Source organism: Ascaphus truei, chromosome 2, assembly GCF_040206685.1.
Source record: "Ascaphus truei isolate aAscTru1 chromosome 2, aAscTru1.hap1, whole genome shotgun sequence".
Taxonomy (NCBI): Eukaryota; Metazoa; Chordata; class Amphibia; order Anura; family Ascaphidae; genus Ascaphus; species Ascaphus truei.
In genome coordinates, this window is record NC_134484.1 from 222,068,642 (window position 1) to 222,088,356 (window position 19,715).

A 19,715-nucleotide genomic window follows, 5' to 3' on the forward strand; every position below is an offset into this window, starting at 1 on the left:
AATGGAGTCCTCTCCTGTCTGCTCCCCGCATGGTCTGAGCAACCGGAAATGACGTCCCTCCGGTCGAGTGCACCGCACAGGAAATCTCTCCGGGTACAAGCACCTCCAGTTCCTTGCTTCTGGTCAGTGAGACATCAGGGGAAAAGGATCCAGTTTTTATTCCTCTCAGCCTCACACAGCCTGCAACGTCTAGTAACCCGCAAAGGTAGAGCTCGTGGGGAAGTGACAACCTCAGCATTAGCCACGCCCTACGCGTTTCGTCATCTATGATGACTTCATCAGGGGTTACCCATTGGATGCCCCTCCATAGTATTTATAACAAGGTAATTTGCATAATTAGATAAATCAATTAAAAAGTTTGATACAAAGATTAACCAGTAAATGACCTTAAACATCATTGAATTACAGTCTGATTATGAGGACCACACTAAATCATTTCAAAAAATATATTTTTTCAAAAAATATATATGATCAAATCTATACATAGATTAGATATTCAAAAATTCTATTTACAAGTGTTTAACCATTGTGAAATAATGTTGAAGACTAAGTGATTTACTAGCAACACTAAGTAGGTGATTATTATATAGAATTCTAATGTGAACTAGCAATAATACTAGTAGTAATTTTGAAATGGTAATTAGATTTAGAGTAAGAACCAAATGAGAAATCGAAAGTTATACAAAATACTTAAATTTGAAAATTGAAAAATAAAAGATATGTTATCAAAAATATGTAATCAAAAATAAAAATAATATATCAAGAATTAGAGATTTCTACCAAGTATATAATATAAAATAATATAAATTATATAAATCATTAAACAAATATAGCATTTTACTTCCTTTAAAATCATAGAGTAACATCACAATAATACCAGATGTCCTGATAATTGTTAAAAGAGTAGTAGATGGAATAATATCCTATCCGTTAATTATTAATATATAACCTGATGTTACCCATTGTTTAATTTTCAGGTATGTGGATTCCAGTTGGAGCCATTGGTGAAGCAAAGTATGATTATTAAGCATGAACAGAAGAAACCTCAGCATGAATCATAAGATGTTGTGTGTGTGCGTCATGATTACTTGACCTGTACATTAAACATAAATGACCTATATATATCTAAATGTGTATGACTAGATGTGGTTGTCTAAAATAACTATTCTTATGTGTATATGAATAAGTGTGTATGTATATATGTTATATAAATTTTAAATCTACAAAGTGTGTGTGTAATGTAAGTGATACCATGGTTAGTTGTATTATAAAGATAAAATACATGTAGTTATGGATATCAATATGAATATAAATTTAAATAGTTATTGTTTTCAGTATATGTATTTAATCAAAATATGGTATGGCCATTTGCGAACCCGAAACAGATACATCCGCACTAACAGTATATAACCAATCTCTAATATAGCTATTTTGTTTTAATGGATATATAATCCCTCAATTGGAATATTAGTAGATATATGAAAAATTGCATATCATTGTGGGAAGATATGAATGATGACCTGACACATGACCAAATTTCGGAGGGAATGCAGTAAAGCATTCAACCCAGACCTCTGAAGGATCACCCTCTTGTGGGTGGTCACACTATAGTACTAATGTCAATGTGGTCATTATGTCCTTTTGGAAACGTAGTGTCTAAAATGTACATCCAATAAGTCTCCCTCATACATAGTCTTTTGAAGCGATCTCCTCCCATATATGAGGGGGGAATGCATTCGATGCCCATAATCCGTAGGGATTTTGGATCTTTTAGATGTTTAGTACAATAGTGGCGGGAGAGGCTATGTGTCTGGCATCCATGAATAACATTTCTTCGGTGCTCTAGAAATCTTGTACTTAGAGCCCTTGATGTGCGGCCTACGTATTGTAAGCCGCACTCACATGATATCAGATATATAACATACTCACTGAGACAGTTAATATAATCTGTTATTTCATGCGAAATGCCATTTGATTGTGATGTAAATTTATTTGTTTTAACCAGATGTTTACACGTAAGACACCTGCCTCTCCCACATCCAAAATTCCCCCCTTCCCTGATGGAGCCGGAAATGTCCAATCTATTTGTATTTAACGCTTTTGTTGTTTTTAATTTACTTGGGGCTATCAATGTTTTGATACTCCTTGCTTTTCTGAAAATCACAGGGGCATGTTTTGGCAATAGGTGACCAATTTCAGGATCGCTACACAAAATATTCCAGTGACAGTTCAGAATTTTTTGATTTGTTTTGCAGACTGATTGTATTGCGTGATAAATTTTGGCGTGGATCCTCTACTCTTATCCTCACTTCTAGTATTACATAGTGTTTTTAATTTTGATTTTTCCAACAGTGAGTCATGATTTAGAAGGCCAGCATCTTTAAATGCTTCATTAACAATAGTCATATCAAAGCCTTTTTCCTGAAATTTTCTTGATAGATCTTTACCTTGAATAAGGAAATCAGCGTCCATCGAACAGTTGCGTCTTATCCTGTGAAACTGACTCTTAGGCACATTGTCTAACCATTTTTTATAGTGGTTGCTACCATATTGTAAATAGCTATTAGTTGCTACAGATTTAAAGTGTGTTCTTGTTTGAATTTTATGTTCATTACCCACAAATAGCTCCAGATCTAGAAATACTATAGTTTCTTGATGTATGTTACAGGTGAATTTCAGACCCATCTTGTTATCATTGAAGGACTTCAGAATCCCCTCCAGGATATCCCTCTCACCATCCCAAATAATAAGAATATCATCTATGAAACGGCCATAGAAAACCAGACCCGCCCCCAGCCCAGCATCCCCCCACACATGGATACTCTCCCACAGTCCCATGTAGAGGTTAGCATAACTGGGAGCAAATCTGGTCCCCATAGCCGTTCCACAGATTTGTAGGTAAAATGTGTTTTCAAATAGAAAATAATTGTGATTTAAAATAAATTTAATACATGCTAAAAGAAACAACCTTTGTGAAGAGTGCAAATTTGAATCTAATTCTAAATAGTGATTAATAGCCTGGATACCTTTTGTGTGATCTATACAAGTGTAAAGTGAAGATACATCGCAGGTAACCCAGTGAAAGGTATCCTTCCATATAATACCTGAGGTAGAATCAATGACATGCAACTTGTCCCGTATGTGCGAACGTAAATTTGTAACATAAGGTTGTAAATAATAATCAACATATTGGGACACGTTGGATGTCATCGAACCAATCCCCGATATTATAGGCCTCCCCGGTGGATTCAAAGTGTCCTTGTGCAATTTTGGAATGTGATAAAAAATGGGTGTTCTTGGGTGTTTAATAAATAAAAACTTGTGCTCTAATTTAGAAATAATCCCTTCTGTGAAAGCATCCTGGAGGAGATTCCGAAATTCCAACTGATAAACCTCAGAAGGATCTTCAGTTAACGTCTGACAAGATGTGGTATCAAGCAGAAGGCGATAGGCTTCACATAAATAGTCTGCACGATCCTGTAGGACAATTGCCCTCCCTTTGTCTGCTTGACGAACTATTAAATCGTTGTTATTTTTTATATTGATAATGCCTGATTCTCTTCTTTAGTCAGATTTTTTTGTTTCAATTCCACGTTAGTAAGACACAACTGTTCCAAGTCCTTGAGGACTACTGTATAAAACGTATCGATAAAGAAAGAAAAAAGAAAAGTGTCCCACTGAAAGCACTCAAGCAACAATAATAATGAAAAAATGTTTATTAATGGACATGGAAAACACTAAACAAATATAAATATAAAGAAATCCCCAAAGGATCACAACAACTGTGGATATATATATATATATATATATATATATATATATATATATATATATATATATATATATATATATATATATATACATGTAGAGGTATCAGTACCGTGTTAGCCGAGCTTCAATAATCAAAAAATAAATAGATGATACCGTTCTGTGGCTACCGAAATGCTTTTATTTGTGCGAGCTTTTGAGATACACTGATCTCTTCTTCCGGCGATGTTACAATGAATGAAGCAAGGATTGTCCTTCCCCCGGTGTGGATGTGTTTTATGGCTAGAGGTGTCAAAGGGTAACTGAAAGCAAGTGAAGAAAGAGTGTGTATGTGTATCAGTGTGAATAAAAATGAATGGAGAGCCCACAGTATAAACAGTGCTCTACACAAGGTGTGTGTGGAGTGAGAGGGATATAAATGGTGTGGGTGGGTGTGGAAATGTGAGAGTTTGTAGCACAACTAAAAGTGTGTGTGGATACTATGTGGTCCCTATTGGTGTATATGGATGGAAAAATAAGGAGTATTAGTATGTGTGAGAGACAGCTGTGTGTGCATACATATAGCACAGTATGTACAGACATGGCCTTTAGCGCTCATGGGAAGAGAGTTCGCTAGTGTCAGTAATGACTCATAAAATTTCGATCTCTGTTTAGGCCACTGCTAAGTGTCCCGAACAGTTGCATAAATTTGTATTCATGCAACCGTCGCTCTTTCGGGGTTTTAAGATTACCTTTGAGTATGGCAACCCTCAGATCGTTCATCTTATGGCCAGAGTCAGAGAAATGTTCGCCAACAGGACTGTCTCTTGTTCCGCGTGTGATGCTGTGGCGATGCAGGTTCATTCTCTTGTTTAGCCCCTGTCCTGTCTCACCTATGTAGTAGCAGCCCCCTGGGCATTTCATGCACATGATGAGGTACACGACATTGCTGGAGGAACAGGTGAACCCTCCTCTGATTTTGTATTCCAGATTCTTGTGTGGTATTTGTATTGTGTCCGCTGTGTAGAGCATTGCGCAGGTTTTGCATCTTGGGTCCTGGCATGGTTTTGTCCCGCATTCAGTTGTACTCAGCAGTATTTATTTTTTGATTATTGAAGCTCGGCTAACACGGTACTGATACCTCTACACATACATACATACATATATATATATATATATATATATATATATATATATATATATATATATATATATATATGTTATAATTAATCTATTTTCAAAAAATATATATAAAGAGATGCTTCATAAAAGAAACATCATAGACCTACACATCAAAGAATAATTAAGCATAAAATCAACAAAAAAACTAAAAAGTATATGTAACTGTAAAATAATAAAAATTAGAATCCACTTAATGTGATATGAATCCAAGCTGGGGTGGGGGGCTGCTTTCTGTTCTTCTTGTTGCATGTATATATATATTGTGACGCCTCAGTCCCAGTGTCTGATCTTTTGTCCAGATCAAAGGCAGGAAACACTGTACTTTCTAAGCAGGGGTTTATTTACAGGGTTTAAGGCAGGTACAGGGTTAACTCCTAACACAAAATGGAAACAAAAGACCTAACTCCTTCCAGGAGTACTGACTAATACTGCTTAGTCCCTAACTAAATTGTGGGAGAACTAAACTCTTTTCCCCACTTTACCCAGTGTACCTGCAGCAGGTCTCCTTTCAATCTCTCACAGGGCTGTCTGTGTGTGCCTTCCCAGATCAGTATAGCAGTGTCCCTCACTCTCTCTGTATAACTCTCAACAGTGTGTGTCTGGCAGCATGGGGGGGGGGGTAATCTCTGTATCACTTCCTGACTATACAGGCTAGGCTAATTAGCTCATTAACTCACAGCTGAACAGACCTGTCCAGAATGATTAACTCTATGAGAGCTGTAAAGTCCCAGAACTGCCCAATTCTAGCCCTTAGAGGGCAGTGACGGCATCACATATCCCTCCCCCCATTGAAACACTGTCCTGTGAGCGGCCCGTGCACTACACTACCGACACGATTTATTCGAGCAGGGCTAGTTCCGCAAGCCGGGGGATGCCCCAGCTTGCTAGCCCCACTCCCTCGGCGTGCCGCGCGTCACCGATGCGCGGTCACGCTTCATCGGGTGCCTGCGCCCTCTGCGCGCATGCCCAGGGCTCCCCGAGGGAGCCCTGGTGTGCCGTGATATTTGGGACGGCGGTGGGGGGTTCCTGGGGGCCCGGCGGACCCGGAGAGGCGAAGGAGAAGCCCCAATCGGAGGGCCGCTCCTCCGAGGCTTCGGCGCGCGTTCGGGACACCCCGGCGCGCGCCCGGTTACTGTCGCGGCCGAGACCGGGCAAATGCTCGAATAAACTCGGCCGCGACAGTATCTCGTGCACCAACCTCTTTGTCAGACATGTCTGACATCCACCTCTTCTTAATGGTTTTCTTCATTAGACCTCCTGCCGAGCTGTAATAGAGTCCAGCGTAGTGTCTCACTCAGTCTTCAGAGCTTTGAGCTTTTCGCCTAGGTCACGCTGTTGATTCTCTGCCTTCTTGCGGCCAGCACGCTCAAACTACAGATCCTTCCTCAGGTCTTGAAGCTGTCCTTCTATACTTCTTCTCTGGCTCAAGGCAGCTGCCAATTCAATTCCTCTCAGGGCCTTCATCTCTTACCGGTGCTTGCTCTGGGTTTGTGTCAGCACATCCTTCAGACTTTGGATCTCTGTAGTTTTTGTCTCAAGGATTGCTGCTGCTTCTGTTTCCCATGCCTCTTTCTCCTTGGAGTACTGATTTTTGGTGATGGAGCAGGCTCTCTGCTTCTCCAGCTCTTTCTCCAGCTTGAGGTTGTCCTCCTTTATAGCTGTGAGTTGCTGGGACGTGTGTTAAATTATCTGCTTTAGCTCTAGAAGCCTTTTATCCAACTTCAGTTTTTCAGATTCCAAGGTTTGGACATTTTTAGTTTTTTTGTATTCCGCTACCAGTGATGCTCTGGTAAGGCTCAGGGTGGCCTTCAGCTCATCATGCTGCTCTGCAGGGACCCACTGGGTACTCAGTCGCTCCTGTAGCACTTGCTGCTTTACTTTACCCAGCTCTATTTTAACGTGCAGACCTCTCGCTGAGAAACGTCTTGCTTGCCGATGAGGCGTTGAACGTCTTGTTGGGACGCCTCATAGAACCGTTTCCAGTCAACACTCTTTTGGTCTGACTCACTTGGATTTCTAAAAGAGAAGGGGACGGGGGAGCACTAGTGGAGTGAAAAGTAAAAAATATATAATGCAATCTGATATGGGTGTGTGAGACTCTGAAAAGTGGGTGGTGTGGGTCTAAAATAACATAAACACTCACACGGCCTTGTGCAAATGCTTGCGCATCAAGGTATCTTTTGCGTCCTCGCTGCTTTTTCTTGTAGATTCAGTCTCCTATTCTCGTCAGGGCTATTCTTTTCTTGATGTGATGTCTCTCGTCTGTTCTGTTCCTCTCCTTATTCTTGCATGTGGTGTACCCTCGGAAGAAATACATGGAGATGTGAACCGAAAAATAACAAAAATGGTACAAACAGGAATTAGCACAAGTTGGTGAAAATCAATAATACAGAATTAATAAAACACTCAGGGCATGTGTGTGTGCACTCAGGGGGGACGGTATCTTGACCTCCAACAGGATCTCTCTATTTCAAAGTGCCAGCTGACACTCTGTGGCGGGTGGTGGGGGATAGGGAAATGGGAAAATATATATATATATATATAACAAAAATATTACTCACACGGCCAAGTGTGAGTACACCCTTGGAAAAAGTATCTTGTTTGTTCTGGCCGGCGTCCCTGGATGAAGCCTTGTGCCGGCCTCTGATGTTGTTTTCTCTCTCCCAGTGCGGTGTGGAAATATAACAGCCCAGATTGTTGAGGCCAAAAACTCTTTATTTAAGAAACAAATAAACAAACTCACCGCTCACTCAACTCGTGAGCTGCGGTGTCAGGGTGGGGTAAAAAGGCCAGTCTTTGTGGGATGTTTAACGGGGATCGTGGGACTGCAGTAAGACTCCCTCTGTGTCCGGGAGGAGCTCTGCACTTCCCATGTCCCGCTCCCTACGGTGGCCGCAACAGTTCAAAAGGGATAGGGGATTTTGAGCAACGCGTTTCGCCGAAAAGGCTTCCTCAGGCTCCGTAGTTGTAATGGGTAAGGCTCGCCGTTCCTCCTTTATATACTGCGGCCTGCCCGACAACTCAATCCCCCTCAATCCTCCTCCTACATACAGCTGTTCTGAGTGATTGTCTTCTCTAAGGCTATGTGTGTTAATTGCTAATTGCAATCGACAGATATTGGCTTTTACGAACGCCCTGATCTAAAAAGGTGATTAGAACAATGAGTAATAAAATATGTGTATAGAGGCTCAATCCTTGTCTTAAACCTTTATCAAAGGATAATTTATAATGTCTAATTGAACACTTTATAATGAACCTTATTGTGAATCTCATCCCTGATAATGGTAGAGGTCAATGTGCTTGCCATACATATACCATTGTGATATCTAAAAATAAAAATATGTTTTTAATAAAAATATAAAAATATATAAAAATATATTACTAATGTTTTATCACACGATTGAGTGGTGTGTAGACATATATATCTGGACTCTTTGATAATCGTTTGGTGGTCCAAATCTGTAAAGTAAACCAAAAAAAACACAATGAATACCCTATATTGGGCATGGATGTTAGTAATTTTTAAAAAAACTTAAAAAAACTTTGCTGCAGTAGCAAAGCTGGAGGAGGTGAATAAGAAGGAGGGGAGGGGACAGGGGGGGGAGGGTGTGGGGAGGGGGGAGGGGACGGGGGTGGATGTGGAGGGCGTATATCATTTTTTTAATATATTTTTATATATTTTTATATTTTTATTAGATTGCATTATATATTTTTTACTTTTCACTCCACCAGTGCTCCCCCATCCCCTTCTCTTTTTGCTTACCTTTGAAGGATCCTGGGTAGATCCTACTTTGGGGTCTTCAGAGACACAGGAGGAAAAGAACCAGAGGGAAAACCTTGTCCACCATCAAGGTTTTTTACTTCATTACACCCTTATCCGCCTTTGAACAATTCACAGGTAGCGCCCGGGCATTTCTGTTCTAAAAGTCACTTGGATTTCTGCTTATGGCGGTATCGGTAGCCTTTGTCATACCGAGGCTAGTAGTCACTCCTGTGACGATTGCGCCAAGCGCTCTGTGTTGTAGTCCACCTCTGGTCTTTTCTGATGCCACTGGGTAAACTTTCCCTGCAGCTTCTGTTGCACACGGAGGTTGTCCTTTCCGCGGGGCCACATAGGAGTCCTCATCGTCCTCTTCTGAACTGCAAGAACTTTGCTGAACCGTAGAAACCCAGCGCGAACCATGCCCCACAGAAAAGTTACATTCCATTGGTTCCGCGTTCCGAGGGCAAACTGCGGCCACATGTCCAAGTTCATGGCATCTGTAGCACTCTATATATCTTCCAAAACTGGGTCGGCGTTTTATCTCCAGTCTACTGGGGACAACGAGACCAGAGTCCCTCCTAGGTGCTGTGGGACTTCCTACTGCTTTATGCAAGTCAATGAGTCCTTGCAGATTCCTTTTCAGTTGAACAGTCTTATCGGACCTCCTGGAGCGCAGGAAGCGAGAACCGGAGCACTCATCTGGACTTGAGCTCTTGGACATCTCTTCGGCAGTCAAGTAACATTCGACTAAAGCGACCAACTGTTCGGGGTCTTTGGGGTCACTCTGGCTCACCCACTTCTGGATGGTGCTGGGGAGACCTCTCAGGAACCGGTCTATAACGACTCTTTCGACAACTGAAGCAATGGAACATACCTCAGGCTGGAGCCACTTCCTTGCAGAGTGTATAAGGTTATAAAGTTGAGAGCGGGGTGTCTTCTCTAAATCATAACGCCAGGAATGGAACCGTTGTGCCCGAACCGTGAGGGTGACCCCTAGCAGGGCCATAATGTCTGTCTTCAGGGTGTCATAGTCTTTAGCTTGCTCGGGCTCTAAGTCATAATAGGCTTGTTGTGAGTCACCCACCAGGAAGGGAGCACTTATTCCCGCCCACTCCTCAGCTGGCCACCCTTCGCTTACTCCATCGTCATTTTCTGAATGAGGTGCGTTTTTACCTGGTGAGCGACCTGTGGGGCCACTCTAGGCTGGGCGGTAATTTTCTCTCCCAATGCTCGGAGCTCCTGGTGTAGGCGAAGTTGCACCTCGTTTTGCTCTTCTTTTAGCGTCTGATGTAGGGACAGCGCCATCTGCTGTACTAACGCCGCCATACTTTCAGTTTGTGACTTTGTCATCTGTAGTTAACTCTCATTATAGGATTTTGACATCTCCTCTTGGGTCTTTGCCAGTTGCTGCAAACCCGCATTAAAATTGCAGAATTTTCTGTTTGCTTGTACTGAAGCGTTGTCAGAAATTCCTCCATTTTCCCCTTTCATTGCCTTGTGGAGTGCCCGCATTCTCCACCAATTGTGACGTCTCAGTCCCAGCGTCGGATCTTTTGTCCAGATCAAAGGCAGAAAACACTGTACTTTCTAATCAGGGGTTTATTTACAGGGTATAAGGCAGGTACAGGGTTAACTCATAACACAAAATGGAAACAAAAGACCTAACTCCTTCCAGGAGTACTGACTAATACTGCTTAGTCCCTAATTAAATTGTGGGAGAACTAAACTGTTTTCCCCACTTTACCCAGTGTACCTGCAGAAGGTCTCCTTTCGGTCTCTCACAGGGCTGTTTGTGTGTGCCTTCCCAGATCAGTATAGCAGCGCCCCTCACTCTCTCTGTATAACTCTCAACAGTGTGTGTCTGGCAGCATGGAGGGGAGAGGGGGGAATCTCTGTATCACTTCCTGACTATACAGGCTAGGCTAATTAGCTCATTAACTCACAGCTGAACAGACCTGTCCAAAATGATTAACTCTATGAGAGCTGTAAAGTCCCAGAACTGCCCCATTCTAGCCCTTAGAGGGCAGTGACGGCATCACAATATATATATACATACATACATACATACATACATACATACATACATACATATATATATATATATATATATATATATATATATATATATACATACATACATACATACATACATACATACATACATATATATATATATATATATATATATATATATATATATATATATAATTTTAAATCTATAGAAATATAGTAAATAAAGTCACCCCCCCCCCCCCAGCTGTAGGCATCATGTAACATACACATACAGTGATGGTCACACATCCCACCAGCTGCTGGCATCATGTAACATACACTACACATATTGTACACATGCTGTACACATGGGTTTCAACCAGTTTCCACAGTGACACACGTGTGTTTAAACCATAAATATACTGTACATGAAGAACAGTACATACTGTACAATACAGTACTAAAACTCTGTGTGATATCGAATTGTGCACACATGAACAGACATAAGTGACAGGTTGAGCCACCGGTGCTGAATCAGGGATAAGCCTGAGGGGCTCTTGCAGACTGCAGTTGAGAACCTGTGCTTTAATGTTCATCATGCTCTCTCTTCCTATATTTGCTGCTCAGCTGCAAAAGTATCTCTTTAATGAGGAGTTAGGGGTCAAGTCAATAAAGACATCAAAAACAGCGGGTCTGTGTGGACTTTCAAATTCAATTTTTAAGACACAAACGCGCGATCGCCGAGTTTCTGTCCGGTATTGCAGACGACGCTAAATTTACATTTTTTCCGCTTTCAGGCCATAGTTAACCCAGGTTAAATTGCAGATAACTCGCGTAAAATATTGTTGAAATCTCACGGCAGGAAGAGGCTCGGCTCTAGGATGGCGTGTGAAACCAACAAGCTACATCTGTATGGAGAGACACCTGTGCTCAAAAAGGAACACACTTTAGAAACCTGGCAGATATGCTAATGCTTGTGCAAATTACATTTAAATGACCCCACATGTCCTAAAAGATTTCCGTTACTTTGAGTTCTAATACTTACACCTACATTTTGTCTCTTCCTCTGTCCCTGTAAAACCCATATGTCAGACTCTACAGGGAGCTAGTGCCACCTCTCTCACCTTATTCAGGCAGAGAAAAAATCTGCAAGTTATTTGAAGCAGTTTAGCCTTTTGGATTTAACGAAACTACTAGAATTCCAGTGAGTTGGCAAAAAAATGTGCATTTCAGCCATTTAATCAAACCAATAGGATTTGCAGAGCCGGAATGAAATTGCTTCTAAAAAATGCATTTTCCTGACGGTTTGGACATGCGAGAAGGTCTTACAAGATACTAAAACCTGCAAATACAAGCGGAAATAACTAATTACACAAGGATATGCACAACTGGCCGATACTATAATATCCCCTTAAAATTGTTAATCAGCTTTATAGCGATTTTTCTTTGAAATTGCATGATGGGGATATGTACACTGGCGACACACTTTATTCGAGCTCGGCTAGTCCCACGAATTCGGGTATACCCGGGTGTAGTGAGGTTTGTGACTGTTTTCTGCCCGAGTGCATTGAGTTATTTTCCGGCAGGGATTGAAGCATTTTATTCCCGTTGGCTGCAATACTGCACACTACATATATATATATACTGCATTACAATTCATGAATTTATGCCATCTGGTAGACACGCGAAGCATTGCAGCCTATTAAATCCTAATCATTATCATTTAACAGATCAGCCGCCCATCAGCCAGGCATGAACCCAGGCTGGGAAGGCAAACGCAACGGGGCTTGTCAGAGGTGAGGAGCGGCGCATTCCAGGTATCTGCCAGGTACATACCGGGTATTTGCTCGAATAAAGTGTGTCGGTGCAGTACAAGAGGGAAAAAAAGTGCAGAATCCTAGAAAATGTCCTAAAATTCCTAGGAGTACCATTTGCAACCTCCAATCAGCATTTGTGAAGCTTCTTTTTTTCACTTAATTTGTATTTTACATTTTTGTAAGGAAATGGAATAGGAAACAAAAGGAGTTGTTGGGAAGGGGGAAAAGTTGAAGCTTATATTAATGCACTGACTTCTGTGTTTGTGTGCAGTGCATTAGGTAGCACTCCTAGCAAAGTCAAGGCATTTGAATTGTGAGAAAGGGGTGTGTTTAGTGGCATGTCAGTTTTACTGCTGCAGCAATTGAGCATGCACTTTGTAAATTATTACATAATTAATTCAAATTTACACCTATTATTTGCCCATTTTTTGTAGGTATGAACGATAAAACTGCATTTATGTAGATAGCATCCAATGTGTTCTATTTTTGCACCACATTGTGCATACCATTTTTTATATGCAGTAGAAGAAAATACATGCTGAAAAAAATAATTTAAGCTTCATACAGATGGTATATTTGTATCTATACGTGATGAATAAATAAAGAGTCGACGGAAGTACAGTATGAGTCACTTGCTGAATATTTAAAAAAAAAATCTTATTGATTACTTACATGATTGCTTCCCATCCTGTCTGTCAATAGGCATTGCAATTTACTTTGTATGTTAAACAAAACTCAACCATTAGGCATATCAATATTATTTACATTGATTCTATGTTACCTGTATGTCCTTTTACAATTCATCGTAGAAAAGTGTTAAAGATGTTTAAATGTCTTCAAATATTTTAAAAAAAATTGCAACAGTTCACATTGCTCAGAATGTCACAAATTTCAACAGATTTTAGGCACTTTTCACCGGAATGTAGCAAAAATGGCAGGGCAAAATGACCTTGGACATTGACTAATTCTTGGCCCAACTTCTTGCAAAGTTTGCTATTTTTGCTAAATTGTTTGTTGAAGAAAATCTTAGATTTCACCTAATTTGCCAGCGTCAGAAAAAAATATTATAAAAACAGTTAACTTTAAAAAAAATTTAAGTGGAAAAATAATTGATTTTAAAATAACATTGAGAAAAAAAACAACCTAACAGCCATTCTGCTTATGAACAATTTTAATCTGAAGTGTCTGCTAAATGTCATCTAATGTACATGAGTTTATGACAGATCACTTTGAGTCTACAGTAATATGTTTTATTTTCACTAGGTTATTCACACGATTACTGCTACTGACAAAGACAAATCTGCAAATGGTCAACGATTTCACTTTTCTCTTCAAGAAGTTTCAACTGTGAACCCAAATTTTACCTTACGGAACAATGAAGGTAAATCATACAGTATGTGTTAATTGAATTTCACAGATTTTGTTTGGTTTACTAATGTTCAATTCGCGTACCATAATTTACAACTTGCAACTGCAATTATAATGTTCAGATCTTCATTTCTACAGTATATTTGAATTGCCTTTATTTTTAATGCAAGGTGCACCATCTTTGTATCAACAGTACAGCATGGGCTAAGCATTTATGCTTTACCAATATTTCTAATGAAGTTATACCGGTATGTTTGCTACAGTACAGTATGTTGCCATAATGTTCACAATACACAGTACAACACTAAATGCGCTGTAGGACAGAGGTATCTTTCTCATAACATGTTATTTTGTGTGTGGTTCAATGCTGTTGCATTTGTACTTTTATTTTGTGAATGGCATACTGTACATTTCAACATTGTATACAACAAATGAATACTAATGTATATAGGTATTGAGTTGTTTATTCACTTAAACACTGATATCATATTTTACAGAGATGCAAAATAATAATTATAATAATAATAATAATAATAAATTGTATATGCAAAGCTTTTTACTTATAACCTGTGCTAAAGGCATTTGCTTCTTTTTAAAAATGATTGAACTTGAAGAGTTGTCAAAATAAACAGAACATTGAAAAAGCCAGCCAAATGTGCTTTATTGTATTAGACAATCATATCCTTACTTTGAAACTACCTTTTAATCTGGTAAGCGATTCTACACACACATACTGTACTGTATATAAAGTACAAAAAATCTGCAACACTCACCCACGGAATATAATCAGCAGATAACGTTAATTCACAACATGTAGAAAAACCATACAAAAATTGAGTTCAATTTGTGTATGGTTTTTCAACACTGTGAATTAAAATTCTCTGCTGATGATATTCCTTTGGTGAGTGCTGTCGATTTTCTGTACTTTATATTTCTTTGGACTGGTTAGGGATCCCAGCCCTTTTGTGGACACCCCATACTGAAAACCAAGTATATATGTTGCTGTTGTTTTTTGTTGTGTGCACCAGGCATCCATTTTTTCTGTGAGATATATATATATATATATATATATATATATATATATATATATATATATATATATATATATATATAAAACCAACCCCAGAATAACCAACCCCACACTGAAGAGACCCATTAAGTTCGAAACAGTCTGTCTGTGGTTGGGTTTGCTGGCTATGCATCTTAACCCTGGCTGTGCTCAAAGGTGTGACCATACAGCAAGCTTAAGCCTATAGGGGAACCATGTTGAATGGTTTTGAGCAAAAGGTGGCACTGTGTGCTCATTTGCATGTCATTTCCCAGAATCCTTTGCTGCAGTGGAAGTGCTGTGTGCTGGGTTATAATGGTGAAAGGTGGGGTTGCAGACCTGTCTAAGACATGCAAATGAGCATACAGTAATATTTCCATTTGATATATATATATATATATATATATATATATATATATATATATATATATATATATATTTGCTATATATATATATATATAAATATATATATTTGCTATATATATATATATATATATTTATATATATATATAGCAAATGGAAATATTACTGTATGCTCATTGCATGTCTTAGACAGGTCTGCAACCCCACCTTTCACCATTATAACCCAGCACTCAGCACTTCCACTGCAGCAAAGGAGTCTGGGAAATGACATGCAAATGAGCACACAGTGCCACCTTTTGCTTCAAAACCATTCAACATGGTTCCCCTATAGGCTTAAGCTTGCTGCATGGTCACACCTTTGAGCACAGCCAGGTTAAGATGCATAGCCAGCAAACCCAACCACAGACAGACTGTTTCGACCTTATTGCATCTCTTCAGTGTGGGGTTGGTTACACTGGCTATGCAAAAATAAAGCAATGTTTCGACTTCCCAATGGTGCCTCTTGTACCTCTTGGTGTCTTTTTTGGAATATATGTATATATGTAAAGATGCAGCGGCCGTTATTCGAACATATCACGCGTCGTATACATCGGAATACCCATGTCATGGAACGTCATTACCGCGTGTTGACTCGTGTTTTATCGAGAGCAGAAAATGGCATTTTAGTGTTCTGGTTTTTAAACACCTGCAAATTGACAGAGTGCTGTACTGTTGTAAGGAATCCGTTCCTGGTTTTGGCTGGAGCTCACTTTTGCAGAGTTGGTGAGCTCTCAGATACACCTCCCCTTGGATTTGCTAGCACTCACCTGTGGTTGCAATCACTGCAACTCTGACCCTATTCGCTGGCTATACTATATAGATCCAGCCCCTCCCCCCAAGGAAGTTGCTGATCATAATCCCAAAGTTCCTTTGGATGTAACTGTATTTGGCCACAAGCTACTTTGTCTTAGCCTCCTGGTTCCTGGGGCCTGCTGCATTTCTCCATTGCGGAGGCCGTTTCCTGGTTTGTGTGCTGAAGCGCTGGATCCCCAGTGCAATCCTTCAGCTTCCTGTTCCCTGAGGCCTGCTGCCTTCTCTCTCTGCAGAGATCTGGTTCCTGGGGCCTGCTGTATATCTCCATTGCAGAGGCTGTGTCCTGGTTCCTGTGCTGAAGTGCTGGATCTCTAGCGCTAAACTTCAGCTTCCTGATTCCTGAGGCCTGCTGCATTCCTGCCTTTGTTATGGTCCTCTCCCACTCCTCATGCAATGGGCATTCCCGCAGTGCAGCTGCTACACTGAAGCGCTGCCTACCTGATTCCTTGTTGCCGGACTCCAGCCTGGAAATCGATTACCCTGACGTCTCCAACCCTGACCCTGGCTTGGGTAAGGATTACTCTACCTTCTCCAACCCTGACCCTACTACAAATGACTACAAACTGCGCAATCCAGAACTGTATTCACATCCCCACCTCAGCCCCGCGGTCCGGACCCGTTTTGTGGCGAGCACATCCATTACAACTGTACATATTACAATTCATTCATTTGTGCCACGGAAACGCAAAGAATTGTACCCAAAGAAATCAGGATCCATGAAATTCAAACTAATCAACCGCATGATTGGGTATGTGGAGTTCAGCAGCACACACGAAAATGGCTCAGTGATAATTTCAAATAACGGCTGATGCATCTGTATATATATATATACCGTTAGTTTCGGAAATAATTGGACACTGACACAATTTTCATAATTTTGGCTCTGTACGCCACCACAATGGATTTGAAATGAAACAACCGAGATGCAATAGAAGTGCAGACTTTCAGCTTTAATTCAAGGGGTTGAACAAAAATATTGTATGAAACGTTTAGGAATTGCAACCATTTTCATCCACAGTCCCCTTATTTCAGGGGCTCAAATGTAATTGGACAAATTAACACAATCATAAATAAAATGTTCATTTTTAATACTTTGTCAAGAATCCTTTGCAGGCAATGACTGCTTGAAGTCTGGAACGCATGGACATCACCAAAACACTGGGTTTCCTCCTTTGTGATGCTTTGCTAGGCCTTTACTGCAGCTGTCTTCAGTTGTTGTTTGTTTGTGGGTCTTTCTGCCTTAAGTTTTGTCTTCAGCAAGTGAAATGCATGCTCGATCGGGTTGAGATCAGATGATTCACTCAGCCATTGCAGAATATTCAACTTCTTTGCCTTAAAAAACTCCTGGGTTGCTTCCGCAGTATGTTTTGGGTCATTGTCCATCTTTAAATTGAAGTGCCGTCCAATCAACTTTGCTGAATTTGGCTGAATCTGAGCAGACAATATATCCCTATACACTTCAGAATTAATCTGGCTGCTTCTGTCTTCTGTCACATCATCAATAAACACTAGTCACCCAGTTCCATTGGAAGCCATGCGTGCCCATGCCATCACACTGCCTCCACCATGTTTTACAGATGATGTGGTATGCTTTGGATCATGAGCCGTTCCAAGCCTTCTCCATACTTTTTTCTTCCCATCATTCTGGTACAGGTTGATCTTAGTTTCATCTGTCCAAAGAATGCTGTTCCAGAACTGGGCTGGCTTTTTTAGATATTGCTTGGCAAAGTCTAATCTGGCCTTTCTATTCTTGAGGCTTATGAATGGTTTGCTCTCTGTATTTGCTCTCTGTATTTGCTCTTGTGAAGTCTTCTCTTTAAGGTAGACTTGGATAATGATATGCCTACCTACTGGAGAGTGTTCTTCATTTGGCTGGATGTTGTGTAGGGGTTTATATTTACCATGGAAAGGATCCTACAATCATCCATCACAGTTGTCTTCCGTGGACGTCCAGGCCTTTTTGTGTTGCAGAGCTCACCAGTGCGTTCTTTTTTCTTCTGAATGTACCAAACTGTTGATTTGGCCACTCCTAATGTTCCTGCTATCTCTGATGGATTTTTTTTTTGCAGCCTAAGGATGCCCTGTTTCACTTGCAATGAGAGCTCCTTTGACCGCATGTTGTTGGTTCACAGCAACAGCTTCCAAATGCGAATGCCACACCTAGAATGAACTCCAGACCTTTTACCTGCTTAATTGATGATGAAATAACGAACGGATAGCCCACACCTGTCCATGAAATAGCTTTTGAGTCAATTGTCCAATTACTTTTGATCCCTTGAAAAAGAGAGGGCTATATATTAAAGAGATGTAATTCCTAAACCTTTCCTCCAATTTCGATGTGAATTCCCTCAAATTAAAGCTGATAGACTGCACTTTAAGCCCATATTCATTATTTAACTGTAACTTGAATTTATTTTGGTACGCAGCTGAAATAACAAATCTTGTATCAGTGTCCAATTATTTCCGGGTCTAACTGTACATTCCAAAAATTGACCTAAGCGCAAAAAAAGAGAAACAGGAACTTCACTGTGCAGATGCTCTTACTTTGAGTTAAATTAAATTAAGTCTACTGATATTACATAATCACATGAGTAAATTACTCTATTCAATGTGTCAGAGTGGAGAATATATGAACAAATGGTCTTCGTGGATCAATATGATGTAAGAGTAACTCCTAAAATAAGGAGCATAACATAGTGTAATAATGATAAAAATTGGAACATACCGTACCAACCAGTGTCCTATTAGTTGGGGAAAGTCTCGCAGCTCTGTCAGCTTACATAATGCCTTTAAAAAAAAACATGAAGTCAGGAGTTCAGTCTGCCTTAATTGCAGTAGGTGCACCTGCAGCTTGCCTCTCCAGAGGAGTTTTACCACCTACATGTTGGAAAGCATACATAATTAACCCCTCTCTGACCTACAGAGACAGTGACTCTTTCACATATCACCCTCCCCAGTGTAACATTGTCATGTGGAGAAGCCGGTGCACCATTACGGGCACCAGCATCACTGTCGGAGAAGTTCGACTTCAATCTTTTTTTTTTCAACTTCCACTCAAGTAAGTTTTCAAACATCTCTCCAGTCTTTTCTTTGTCTTTCTGACTGTCTAACTTTCAATTGGATCCATGGACCTTGTTGTCCTTGGTTGAAATGTCTTTTTTCAAGACCATCTTCACACCTACCAGCAACTATGTTTATTCCCTTCGGAGCAATAATGGGGGCTTTGGGACATAAAGCAAAGTATTTCGCTACCTCTTTAAAAAAAAACTAGCCATTATGTTGTCGTGATTGAAGAGAAGACAGGTGCCAAGCCCTTCGTAACTTATGCACTCACTCAGTATTTCTTCAAGTATATTCTCTAGTTCCTCATGCTTTAGTCGCTTGAAGAGTAATTCTTCCTCAAGTTTATCTTTCCATTTCTCTATCTCCTCTTTTACTCGATAGGCAAGGATTACTTCCATGCATTATATGATCTCTTCATCTCTGTCGCTCATAGGACCATCTGTGTCTGGTTCAATATCATTTAGTTTAAGTACGTAGACCTTGGCGGAGTTCTCATCAACTCTAACAATACCCTATGGCA

The 19,715-nt window shown here is 40.2% G+C and overlaps 1 protein-coding gene across 4 annotated transcripts in view; it reads left to right on the forward strand.

Moving 5' to 3' along the window:
• LOC142487143 (cadherin-18-like) overlaps positions 1-19,715 on the forward strand; it is a 941,872-nt gene that overhangs the window by 894,529 nt on the left and 27,628 nt on the right. For all 4 annotated transcript variants that reach the window (XM_075585917.1, XM_075585918.1, XM_075585919.1 and 1 more), the window contains one exon: positions 13,765-13,882. In XM_075585917.1, coding sequence (XP_075442032.1) covers positions 13,765-13,882 — 118 coding nt within the window. The remainder of the gene's footprint in view (positions 1-13,764; positions 13,883-19,715) is intronic.